The sequence below is a fragment of the Melospiza melodia genome, chromosome 5, assembly GCF_035770615.1.
Source record: "Melospiza melodia melodia isolate bMelMel2 chromosome 5, bMelMel2.pri, whole genome shotgun sequence".
NCBI lineage: Eukaryota > Metazoa > Chordata > Aves > Passeriformes > Passerellidae > Melospiza > Melospiza melodia.
Genome location: NC_086198.1, coordinates 15,702,318 through 15,716,046, shown reverse-complemented (window position 1 = coordinate 15,716,046; position 13,729 = coordinate 15,702,318). Strand labels below are relative to the sequence as shown.

The 13,729-nt window shown below is 40.3% G+C and overlaps 1 protein-coding gene across 1 annotated transcript; it reads left to right on the top strand.

Annotated features, from left to right (window-relative positions):
- The first annotated feature begins 270 nt into the window (after positions 1-270).
- On the top strand, positions 271-11,414 carry LOC134418291 (alcohol dehydrogenase 1). Its single transcript, XM_063156396.1, has 9 exons — positions 271-440; positions 3,324-3,425; positions 4,621-4,759; positions 5,786-5,873; positions 5,982-6,201; positions 6,894-7,154; positions 7,651-7,786; positions 9,147-9,285; positions 10,698-11,414. Exons 1-9 carry the CDS (start codon positions 423-425, stop codon positions 10,720-10,722), a joined length of 1,128 nt encoding a protein of 375 aa, XP_063012466.1. The 5' UTR covers positions 271-422; the 3' UTR covers positions 10,723-11,414.
- Positions 11,415-13,729: the final 2,315 nt, after the last annotated feature.

Sequence of the window (13,729 nt, the reverse complement as noted above, 5' to 3'; positions counted from 1 at the left end):
CCCTGAGAGCAGTGGGTTGGGAGATCAGCTTCCAGGGAGGTGGAAAAAGGGAAATAACTTCTAACCAGGTCTGTTGCTTTTGTCCCATGACATTGAGGGCAACCACAGGTGAGCTGCAAAAAAAGGGTAGGAAGAGCATGACAAAGGAGTCAAGAAGAGGGAAGCACTGAAAGAGTGAGGTTTAATCCGATGAGTGCTTCACTCTCATTCTAGCACTTCTTCTGATTAAGGGGTGGGACTCTGAGCTGAGAGGCTTGGCTAAAAGATCAGAGCAGTCCACTTGTGGGAGCACTTCACACAGCCAGGTTCCCGTGTGCTGGAGAGGGCTTGTGGTGCCAGCAACCCAGCAGCTCTGCGGGTAACTGAGTTCTTGGTGCGGGAAATCAGCGGTGGCAAGCTTTGAAACAGACACAGTGGTCAACATGAGCACGGCAGGCAAAGTAAGCAACAGTTTGTATTAGGAAAATTTCTTTGCTGCAGCTGAGTAATGCATTTTTAAATGTGAATTCTTTGCAGGGACACTGTAAGTCCTGGTGGTATAGCACAGATTAAAGTTTAGGATGAAGCTGGTACAGAAGAGCTGCCTTTATTTGCAGGCTACTGTATTTTCTCAGGAAATGGTTGTTAACTCTTCAAGGCAATAGTTCATTTGAGGCAACATAAGGTAATAGCACCAGAATAAGTATAACATCCTGTCTGGGTTAGCAAACTTTTTAATCTCTGGATAGTTTAAAATATTATAGAATGTACTAAATGTTTAGATCAATGTATTTATTTCCATTCTGAGATCCTACAGTTTAAACTATTTTTTAAACTATTTTTGGTTTATTTATAATTCTATCGGCTTGTTTTCGAAAAAGAAGATATAGCTAATATTGTGTGAAATTTCAGGGTGAATTGTGCTGCCATTAGGACAGTTATTAAATTTGAATATGCATATAACAAGTCTCAAACTTTAGTTAATGAACACCAGAAGTAAATTTCGCATGCAATGCAATACTGCAATACTGAACTGTGACTCAAGTTATATCTTGAGAAATTAGATTACAAGAGAGATGGAGGTTGATACGAATACATGTTCCTTCTTGCAATGCTGGCAAGATGCTAACAGGCACCCAGGGATCTGCAAGAGGGATTAAGGGACATGCAACTAGAAATGGAAAACAACTGAAAGCAAGCACCTTCCTAGAATGTGTCTTAAGATAGCACCAAGATCATTTGCTGTTACTGCCAGCTGTCTTCACTATTCTAAAACCAAAAGAGAGAGGAAAAAATGCTCTTTAACTCTGAGTTACTGCAAATACAAAATTAATTGTAGCTTACTGTAGGTAAATTCACCAAGTTCAGTCCCCTACTCAGCATAGGATGGAGATCAGTAAATGAAGGGTTGTGATGTAGCTTAACTGCTTTGATTTCACCATGTTTATCTGAGATTAACACGGGAGTTACAGTTGCAATTTATGTAACCAAACAGCATAATGTGTGTCCTGCAGAAGGGTGTGTTTCTACACCTGCCCTCCCCCTGCAGTAACTCACACAGCTGGTAGAACACAGGAGCAGAGAAACAACTGTTAAGGCAGTGCTTGTCTTAGCAGATGAGGTGGGTGGTATTGTGCTGTTGCTGCATCTGTGGGACCCTATTGCAATCCATAGAAGCTCACAGGGACTAAGCAGTCAGAAAAATACATAATTAATAATGTCTCATTATAGGAGAGATTTGTTTGTTCTCGGCAATCCACACTTGTTGACCTTTGTTCTTAGAAACACTACATGTGCTTTGCATGTGCAAGTCATGGGATCATCACTGTGTTATGTGGGATACAATACAAATATATATATTGCCTTTTTAGGTAAGCTGGTGTCCTTTGAAATGTGATCTTTGACCACACTTGTGAATTTTTCACTAGTCACACTTGCATCTAAACATTAAATTTAAATTTAGTGCAAATATCTCTTGATGCATTTTTTTTCAAAGCATTGTGCCCACCCCACTTCTGTGTCTAGCTGCTGAAGTCTGCTATTTTATTTGTTTAGAATTTCCTAGTAATTATTTTCTTTGTTATCAGTTTTCAGTTTGTGGGTAATCAGACATTATTTCTACTTCTACTTCAAAAGTTTTGATACTAAACATTTGTTTGTTTGTTGTTTTCTCCTGTGACTTTTGCAGCACGCTGGTGTTAAGTTATCCTGGTCACACGTGATAAATATGCATGTGCTAAACTTCTTGCATCCTAGATTTGATTCCCCTCTGTTTCCTTTTCAAGATCATGTCACCTGGACACTTGCGGTCAGTAGACTTAACAGAAGGACTGAGGACTTTATAGTGTGTCACCCAGGAAAATAATATTTCAGGGACTGGGGTTGTTTAAAGACCTAGAATGAGATCTTCAAACACCTCCAAGGAGGAACAGCAATTATGGGGACAGAGAGGTCCCACTGCTTTTGAATACACTAGGATTGAGGTTGCAGGGAGGAAACCTGTTTGAGAGCCTGGGATGAGGTGTGGACAGTGCTCTTCTCTTTTCTGAGGGGATTTTTCTCTCGGTGGCAGATGGTCAGAGGCGCCCTAAAGCCTGTCATTACCTGGACAAAGCCTGAAGAGTTAATGGACAAACTTCAGTCTAAGAGATGGAAAAAAAACTGTCTTGGATAGTTGGGTAGTAAATCCACCTGAATCAAGTATCCCTTCTGAGAAGGGGGGTACCTTAGCATGCATAATACCGCAATTAAAGAGACTGTTCAAAATTACCTCTGTGTAGTGCTACATCAGTTTGCACAGGTGTCCTTTCAGCCATCACCTCATGCCTGAACTTGAGCTCTACTAGAAGTTTTATAAAGCTGTACTAGGCTCTGAATTCCATTTTTAGCAATTTTGTCAGTTCCCAACACAAACAGTTCTAGGCAATACAGACTTCATCACAGCCTGATAAGTGACATCATTTAGTGTGCCATCTTCAGGAAGATAGAAATGCAGACAAGTAATCCAACACAGCAAAAGAAATTGACCAAGGAAGTTAGCAAAGGAGCAATGAGAATGGGTAGGGTATCCCATTACCTAGGAGGCTATTACACATGATGCAGCTGAAAACTTGACAGAAGTGACAGAATGATGAGCAAAGTCAGACATGATCTTGGTGAGGGGAAAAGCAGGCTTACACTGACCTTTGGTGTTGACTTTTTTGTTGCTTGGTTTGGTTTTCTTCCCTGTAGTTTCCCTCTCATCTACACAAATATGAGCAGGAGTTTCACATGCAAAAGGGAAGAATCTGTGTGGTGACTTGAAAATGCAAATGCCATTCCCATTTTCTTTGCTCTGTTTGCAGGTTATTAAATGCAAGGCAGCAGTGCTGTGGGAAGCCAACAAACCATTCAGTATTGAGGATGTGGAAGTTGCCCCACCAAAAGAACATGAAGTGCGTGTAAAGGTACGGAAAATAAAATTTAAAACACCTCCTATGACTTGCATTCTATCTTGCTTTTAATCGGAATTAGTTCTATAAATTATTAAAACCCAGTCAGAAAACATTCTACTAGAAAGTAGTTTCTAATCAGTCAGCTTCTATGAAACACATTTAAAGTCCTTAATTTGATAATGAGGTTCTTCTAAAAAAAATTTTTTTTTCAGGGTTGTATTTTTTGTTTACTGACATCTGTTTTTCTAATAGGCTGAAAAAATTACAGTACAAGGCAAAAATCAGAATTTTCTGTAGTGTGGAGCAAGAAAATTTATTTTACTTTGTTTGAATCTGTGCTAGGAAGTAGCTCATTAGGCCTGGGAGCTTCCTTTTTTACCTGGATATTGGCCTCAGTGGAATTTAGCAGCTGCCTTAATTTTGAGCAGTTTCAAGTGTTACATACGTGAGTAAAACCCTGTCATGGGGTTGACAAATCCATTTGTCAGAATAAAAGTTGTAAACACATACCTGAATATTTCAAAATAAATAGTGCTGTTCTAGCTGGAAGAAAAGGCAAAATGTCATATAAAACACTATGTAGCCTACATTTTTTAATGTAATATATACAAATATTTTAAATATATACACAGCACAGTAATATAATTATTGCGCAATTATCTATAATATAAAATCATTCTATAATACATAATTTATATAAAATATATATTATATGTTATCATATAATCTAAATATAATAAATACAAAATATACACAATATTTATATGTTTATCAATAATATGTGATGGGTAATTTGTATTTACATAATTTTATAATATTTATATAATATTTCACACTCTTTAAATATTTCACACTTTTCTTTTTAAGTATTTATATATAAATATCAGGAATAATTTAATTTACTCTGTTCTCCCTATATAATTGTATTGCTAGAACATTAGTTCTACAGAAAAACCATTGGACTCCCTATACAGCTCAGTACTGCATAGCAAAGATTCACAAAGGGGCATTGCCGTGTAGATTAAAGACTAATAAACACCATGAAAATCTTAGACAGCTAAATTTGTTTTACCTGTAGATTTATTGTGTGCATGTTGGATTTTGGGGAGAAGCAAGTGGCTTCTCCAAATTAGAATATCATTTCACTTCCATATAATGACATGACACAGTTAAAAGCAGAAATATTCTTGTCTTTCCTGTGAATCAGATCGTGGCCACTGGGATCTGCCGCTCTGATGACCATGTGATAACTGGTGCACTGGTTATGCCTTTTCCAATAATTCTTGGGCATGAAGCAGCTGGTGTTGTGGAGAGTGTTGGGCAGGGAGTGACTGTAGTCAAGCCAGGTATGAAACAGCACTGAAAACAAATCCTGTGCTAAGTTTCCAGACCCTCAAGTCAAAGATTATTTCTTTTGTGAGTATTTTTACTGCTCAGGAAAATATTCCAATTTCACTTTTTTCAAGGATACCTCAAAGGATATAAACCTGCTGTTTATGCCTTTCTGTGTCCCCAATATACTTTCAGATTTTCTACTCAATTTCTTTTGGTTTTGGCAAAAAACATCTGCAGCTTGCTTTCCACCTACATCGTGCTTTTCCTTTTGTGGGACTAAGAACGTAGAGTCTTTGCTGTTGTTCATGTGAAATCAGGCATTAGCTGCAGGTTCTCTGAACAGTTTATGTGGCTCACCTTTCTCAAGGATAAGGCAAAGCAAAGCACTAAATGACAAACAAGTCAAACACCTTTTAATTCTCTTAACAGCTAAAGAATCATTGACTTAAGTTGACCAGAACTTAGGTCTTACCTCACTTTAAAAGCACCAGGGCACAGCTGGGTTGCCCACCCTGCCTGCAGGCTTTGCATGTGGGCAGCACCAGTGCAGGTGAGGCAGCACTTTTCCCTGAGGGCTGGATTGCTCTGAGGACACTCATCTGGACCAGCTGCTCCTCTCCCTGTTCCCTTTGAACCACAGTGCATAGATAGTCAGTGAAAGATGACAATTTTCAGCCAAGTGATGCAAGATGAGATGGGATTCCTCTACACTTTTATTGGATGGAAAAAATTCTAACAAGGGTTAAATTATTAAGAGAAAATAACATGGTTTTATGACATAGGTCACACTCAGTTCTGTGGAAAGACACCAGAAATTTTGCATATCAAAATTAGTTGTAATAATTTTGCCCTAATTTTGTCTTTTATATAAAAGACAGAGAGATGGTTCATCTTAAAAATGTAGCAGAAGGAAATAAAACCATGGCTGTGTTCCTAGTGTATATTTGCCTGGAGATTAAATACACTTACTTCATGTTTTTACCTGCATGCTTCTTGTTTGCCTTTTTAATCCTCTGTCATTACTGTTTTATTTCTAGGAGACAAGGTTATTCCACTCTTTGTTCCACAGTGTGGGGAGTGCCAGAACTGCTTAAACACCAAGAGTAATCTGTGCAGTAAAACTGAGTGAGTTTTTCTGGATTATTTACAACCCTAATTTAATTTGACTTTACCCAAAATTGATTACTATCAACAAGTTTCACTTGCCATTATTTCTGGTCATCTTTCAAACAGTCTTGGTACAAGTGGTGGATTAATGGCTGATGGCACCACGAGATTCACCTGTAAAGGAAAAGCAATTCACCATTTTCTTGGTACAAGTACCTTCACTGAATACACAGTACTGCATGAATCTGCTGTGGCCAAAATTGATTCTGCTGCTCCTCTGGAAAAAGTTTGTCTAATTGGCTGTGGATTTTCAACTGGTTACGGGGCTGCTCTGCAGACTGCCAAGGTAAATATTGTGCTGGATGTTTCTGATATTTTTTGTGGTGTCTATTCAAGATTGTGTAGTCTGCAAGTGGGTTGTCAGCATGGCAGTGAGAAGGTACAGACTCTGTGGAAAGAAGATACCAGTTCTTTGCCTACTTCAGATTCTGTCTCTAGGGTACTCAGAAGTCTTCAATTCAAAATCCAGTAAAATTATTTATTACCATCTATAGTGTTTTCCCTTATAGCTTTATCACCCCTAGAAAAATGTTATAACAGAGTTAATTTTTTTTATTGTAACTAAAGTATAGGAATAGATAGAAGCAACGCATATAGGCAACACTCAAAATTGTAGCAATATATGAATGTGAGTTTTAGAGCTGGCACTGTCAGGAGTTGAGTGACACTACTGATCTTAACACCACTGGAATATAAAGCGTCATAAAAAAAGGTGCATCTAAACCCAAAGCTGAGACATATAATGAAAACCTGGTCTCAGAAATGTATTTTAGGGAGAATTCCTCTTAGTCACATGTAGCATTATAACAGTACAGCTGGCTACTGCACTAGCAGGTATGCATGTGCAAATTCCTTCTCAGCAGGTAATCTCTAAATTGCAAGAAGTGGCTTAAGTGAAATCCTGCTGACAATGAGGAAGTGCATGGTAGTTTCCCTAGCCTGTAACATTATGCCATGTTTACATGGTTGTTATTACAGGTGGAACCAGGCTCCACCTGTGCCGTTTTTGGCCTCGGAGGAGTTGGCCTCTCCGTTATCATGGGCTGCAAGGTGGCCGGGGCTTCCCGCATCATTGCCGTGGACATCAACAGTGACAAGTTTGCCAAGGCCAAGGAGCTGGGAGCCACTGACTGCATCAACCCCAAAGATTTCAATAAGCCCATCCATGAAGTGTTGACGGAAATGACCAGCGGGGGTGTGGACTACTCCTTTGAGGTCATCGGCCGTACGGATACCATGGTATGCCACCAAAGGAGGGGGTGACACTCCTCAGCACTCCCTTCACCAAGCCACCAAGCACTGAGGATGAAGAGGAGCTGGGAGCCACTGGCCAAGTACCAAGCTCATTTCAAACCTGTGAAGTCCAGCTGTGGGCCAGTGAGATGCAGGGACAGAAGCATACTCAGAAATTTAGGAAAGCGAACTTCACTGTAGTGCCCTGGCCACCCCAGGGTGGCTACATGTCACATATTTCTCAATATTTCTCATGCTCTCCAAAAGTGACTTATCACTAATAATTTAGACAAAATGGGCAAGAAGAGCAAAGCTAGGATATACTTAACACCAGTGAGAGCAGATACAATGGTGTGAGCAGATAAAATGGACAATTTTTTATGTGGTTTCAGCTACAAAAAAATTTCAAGCAGAGCCATGAGAGGAGGAGATGGAATTCAAACTTCTGTGCCCCAAGGACAAATCTTGCCTGACCCTGGGTGTCCCTCTGTTTCTAACGCAGGCTGCAGCCTTGGCCTGTTGTCAGTATAACTACGGAGTCAGTGTGATTGTGGGAGTGCCCCCTGCAGCACAAAAGATCACCTTTGATCCCATGCTCCTCTTCTCTGGCCGCAGCTGGAAAGGCTCTGTCTTTGGAGGTAAGGACTTGGAAAGATGTGATTTACCTGGCTTGAGAAACTTGTAAATCATCTTGACTGAAACAGGATACATGAAATTAACTGCTCAGGCTGTGCTATTGGAAGCAGTATTGACGGTTGTTTTGCTGATAAAGAAGTTGAAATGGAATTGATTATGGGAATTATAATGTCAAGTGAAGGAAGGAAAAAACCAGAAGGGGAGGGAGGGAGGGGAAAGAAAGGGAAGAGAAGAAGAGACAAAGAGAGATATAAGAAAACAGAAAATAGAGCAAAAGAGAAAGAAAGAAAAGGAGAGGGAAGGGAAGGGAAGGGAAGGGAAGGGAAGGGAAGGGAAGGGAAGGGAAGGGAAGGGAAGGGAAGGGAAGGGAAGGGAAGGGAAGGGAAGGGAAGGGAAGAAGGGAGGAAGGAAGATGAGAGAAAAGGGAGAGAAGCAAAAGAGAAAAGGAAAATGAGGGGGAAGGGAGGGAGTAGGATAGATAAAAAAAAGAGGAAGAAAAATGAGAAGGAGAGAGAAAAGAGGAGATAAAGGATAGAAAATAAAGCAAAAAGAAAAAAAAAGAGAAAATCATAAAGAGGGAGAGAGGACAGAGGGAGGAGAGGAAAAGAGCAAGTGCAATAGTGGAATAGAAAGAGATGGAGAGATAGCAGGATAGATGGAGAGTCAGAACTGTAAAGGACATCAGGGCTTATACTCAGCTGATTTCCACAGGGGTCAGACTCCCAGCTTAGCCCTTGGCCAGCTGCCAAGAGTCCCTTCCCATTCTTCCTCTTTTTGGAGCTCTCTCAGCAGTCCCACACTCAGCAAGTCCTAGCTCACTGAACTCAAAGGCCACAGAAAACTTGTTTCCAACAACAGGTTTTCTCACTCATGACCTGTTTCTCTTACGTATTCAAAAAGACACCTGAATAAAATAGCAGAGACAAATCAGGTTCCTCTGGAAGGGCATTCTACTATTTATGACACTTTATCTGGTGGTGTTTGTAATAAAAGAGAGACACATCCACCACCCGCTCCCCACTTTTGAGCAGACAATCAAGTTTCAACTTACCAACACGGATGTCAGCACTCTGGCTTTTGTGTGACGTGATTAAGTTGGAAGTGTTTGATGTGGGGGAAAGTTTGGATTCTGTAAAGACTGACAATTGTACTGGTCTGCTGGGTTTGCCATATGTGGAATAGCTGCACTTTGTCCCATGTTTTCTGCTAGCACCCTGTGTTACAAAGGTAAAGCCATGCGGTCACATTTCATCCCATTACTCTGCCGTAGAAAGTTTATCTAAAAATTTAAGCTGCCCTGGGTTTTATGAATTTTCAGAAGCATTTAATTTCATCGTGCATTTTCTGTGGGGATTTTTTCAGGCTGGAAGAGTAAAGATGCAGTTCCCAAACTGGTTGCTGACTACATGAAGAAAAAGTTTGTTCTGGATCCACTAATAACCCACACACTACCTTTCACAAAGATCAATGAAGGATTTGATCTTTTAAGGACAGGGAAGAGGTAAGCATAATTTCACTTTAAAGGTTCTGTATAAATAACCTAAAGGAGCTCTATGGTAAGACAAAGTCTGACTTCATGGCAGAGAATGGGGAAGGCAGCCCAGCATGCCCTTTAATCCCTCCCAGTGTGTTCCCATGGGCTGCAGCTGGAGTCATAAAGTCAGTAAACCTTCAGCTTCTGAAATGCAGCCGGCCCTTGCAGAGGAACTTTCAGATTCTAGTTTGAGCAGAGACACTGGGTGGCAGAGGAAGAAAAGACTGCACAATTGAGGAAGTCCCAGTATTCACTGGAAAAAAGCACACAACCAAGGGAGCATAGGCGTGCCAAGCTGTTGAATGCCAAGGGCTAGCTACATCATATTCCAAGAAACATTTCAGGATGAGGAGCAGGAACATAGAAATAGCCAATTTCTCTTGTGAGTTAGGGAACACAATCCCAGTCCAACTGGTCTAAAATCACTGGGTACTTTACCTTGAGCATCAGAGCTTTTAAAAAGTTAAAGTACTTGGTATATATATACATTGCAAACTCGGAATTTAGCTCTTGTGCATTCCTCAAATAACATGAAATTTCAGCTCAGACTGTTTTCTCAGGGTAAAGAAATTGGAAATATTTTTTGACAGAGACATTTAACAAGACTCACCACGGGAACTGAAAATTGTCCTTAGCAGAAGAAGGAAATAGATTTGTATATCTTAGTATGTGTGGGGACTACCCTCTGAAAGTTCTAGATGTTTATAACTTACAGAGTCTAAAGAGTTACATTCATGTTTTCTTTTCATTGTCATTTGCTAGCAGTTATTTTAGATGTTCCTTGCTCTGAATATAAAAGCAAGTAACAGCAGAATTTCAGCCCTGAGGTTTGTTCTCAGGTTCTAACGACGCAGCACACACTTCATTTTTTGACTGTCCTTATTTTACATAGGCTATAAATGTTAGTTTTAGTCTTTAGTATAACAAATGGAAAAGTGGTGAGGACAGAGATGCCAGCAGCTTTGCTAAGATACTGATAGTCATCCTGAAGATGGAGGCACGTCACAGCGGATCATTTTACAGAGTATAATACTTCAGCATTTCAGAGCAGAGGAAGCTGTACCAGTTACTCTGTAATTGGAAAGATGTGTCCAAGCCCCTCTCTGAGGAACTTCTCTGGCTGTAGCTGGTAATAAATTACCAGGAGCCCTGGGCTTCATCAGTGAGGGCTTTGCAGTCTTCTGTGAATTTTGTTCTCCACATCTGCAGCAAAGTTTGCACATCTGTTCTGTCATTTTGCTGCAGGCTGGGGTGGGGGCAGGCAGGGAGGGAGTACCTGTTTGACAGCAATAGCACAGATTACAAGAGAAAACAGCAGTGTTCTGCTGATGCCAGCCCAGGGGATCTTCTAGTCACTAACTTGTCTTTTTATACTGCAGCATCCGCAGTGTCCTGACATTTTAGGATTCCCAGACATTAAGCAGCGGATGGCTCAGCACCAGTATGAACTTCACCACCCTCCAATTCAACTTACATGAAATGCAGACCAAGGCTTTCCTGAAGGATCTACCACTGCCCTTGAATAAAAGAATCAAGCTCAAACCCCGCATTTCAAGAACAGAATTTATAAATGAAACCATCTTTTTCCTACTACCTCCCTCTCCTCATTCCTGTTTTATATTCTTTATATTGTGCTGCAATTTTAATAGCCAGTTATGAATTACAGGACTTGCCCCTGTCACAGATGTTCTAAAAATTTGGATTTTTACAAATTACTTATAATATGCAATCTTTTAATAAAATAAAAAGGAAATACACTGTTTGTTTAGGCTTCCATAACACTGCAAGCTTAAGAAATTTGTACCTGCAGTTCAGCATAGTGAAACTCTAGATTAGAACTGTGTATCCATCCTGAAGGACTGTATCATTCCAGTGCCTAATAAGCAAGGAATGATATAGCAGAAATTAAAATTTATGGTGACCATGTGTTTGAATCAATAATTTAAGTAAATCATAGACTTATGACACTGTCAAGTCAGGGATGGAAAGAAAGACTCCAGTCTTCAGGTGGATCAGAAGGCTAACTTTAATGAAAGTAATGGATCTCTTATAATGTGACTCAATAAAGTGATACTTGATTGGTCTCAAAGTAGAAACATCTCACACTACTGGTGACTATGAATAGCACACTGTGAAGAACCATAGCTATTAATAATAGTTACAGAAAGAGAGATAATAGTTGTTTTAATTCTTTCCTCTAAGATTCCCAGGCTTGGCCTGGGAGAAATTATCTCTGTTCTTTCTTCGACTGAACTGAGAATCTCCATAGACTTAGGTACTGTAGAATGTCTCACCACTCAGTATTTTACCAGATTACCACTCCCAGATATTTTATGTAAAACCGGCATATTATTGTTCTGTGTTATGGTTTGTATTTGGTAGTTTGGCATTTTTTTACCTTTATGCCTCTTTCTTGAGGCTGTTTTAGTTGTTGATCAGTGTGGTTTAACACCTTTGGCCAATTTATACAAATGCCTCTGAAGTTTGGGAAACAGAGTGAAGAAACACGAACGTGCATCAAGGTTTTTGTTTCCATTATACAAAGGGGAAGTTCCTTAATTTCTTAAGTATGAAAACGGAATAAATGGGAAGAGACAGGTGAGTGGTAACAGTTTGCAACAATCCAAACATAGAGCATCTTACAGTTTTCTGAATTTGCAATGTGGAAACAGAAACAAGGCCATTTCTATCTTGGCAAATATGGTCAACATTGACATATCTTTAGCATGGACTAATCAGAGCTTGCAGGCACTCATACACATGGCACCTGGGTAGAAGAGGTGCCATGTGAAGCAAGAGGACTGTGCTACAGATGACTTACCTGTTAGCAGAAACAGCCTTTGAGTGGCAGAGCTAGTTTCATGATTTGAGTACTAGATCACAGTTTAATGATTTGAGAATCAAGATATTACAGTTTAACCTTAAACATGTCTATAAACTCAATTTACACAACAATTGAGAGCTGAACTTCAGTCGTCAGTGTAAAAGAGCTGAAGTACAACAAACCTCACTTCTGTCCTCTTCAGGATGATGCAAAGCCCATTTTTGTGGTTGTCATCTGCCAAGCATAGTAAATTCCAGCTGTTAGTATCTTTAGTACAATAGCTGCTGGAGTCCAAAACAATAAACCCATTATATAATTTTTATTAGGGATATTTTATAAGGCAGCCATCTAGATCTGTCTTCACATGGAGGAATGAAGTGTATTCTGACTGAGAAACAACAAAAAGTTCCTACTTTCCTAGCTTATTTTGCCCTGCAGACCCTCATCAACACTCAGCTGAAGATGAATTTGTTTGTGTGATTGTATAGCTTGGACAGAAGGTTTCTGCCAGCCCTTCCTGATGACTCTCTGGCTCTAAGGTACTCCTGGGGAGCCCAGGACAGCTCTGGACAGCTCTTGCACATCCCTGTGTAAGCCTCCCTTTAGGAGCTTTCCTGGCAGTGAGTAGAGACCCCATGCCCCATCAGAGCACCAGCTGTCCACTAGCACATGATGACACCAGGAAAAATCCACCAAACACATGAAAAATCCAGGAATTTCCCAAGAAGCAATCTAACTACCAGACAAAGCACAAAGGGTGTTTCCTCAGACCTTGAACTACGGAAGATTTTAACTGAACATCACTTGGCTTTGCTTACAGCTGAGCACTCCCATGTTTCTGCTCTCCCACCACACCCCACCCACTCAGACACTCCCCCAGGAAATGGCACATGCTCCAGTGTGCAGCTCTACTTTCACATGCTTTTAAGATCACGCTTCTTGACAGCGCATCAAAGCCAAATGATCATTCCCACACAACATAATTCCCTCCAATGCTTCCAGGTTATCAGATGGAGAGCACAGATCCCAGTAATAAGAACAATTGTGCTACACAGATACCTGGGAGACAAGAGCCCATGTTTTGTTCAGGGCTTAGCAAATGCTTGGACAAGTGAAAAAATTGCTCTGGATAAGTGAATTTATTTTTCTCTAACAAGATACACAAAGCATACTAGAAGTCATGATAGATTTATTTCTTTTTAAATGCAACAGGTTGACCAGGCTGAATACTGAAAATCTTTAAGACTTCACTCTAAAACTCCTTATTCCTGGGAAATTATACATCATCATTATTTATGGTCTGATTGAGGCTACCAGAGGTGTGCAAACAAATGTATGAAAAAGTAGAAATTTCTTGGGAAAAACTGTTAAACATCCCTGTTTACCAAAAATACAGATAAAAGTGATCCACAAGTGCATGTCTGCTCTAGAGCCAGCTGCTCACCTCCAAGACAGGAGCGTGCCTTCACCTAGAGGTCGAGTTGACCAGCAGGGCTGGAGAACTGAATGCCAAGCAGCACATCCATGTGGCTGGGACCACTGTCCCACCACAGGGCTGCCATGCTCTGTGTGAGAGCTCAGACAGCT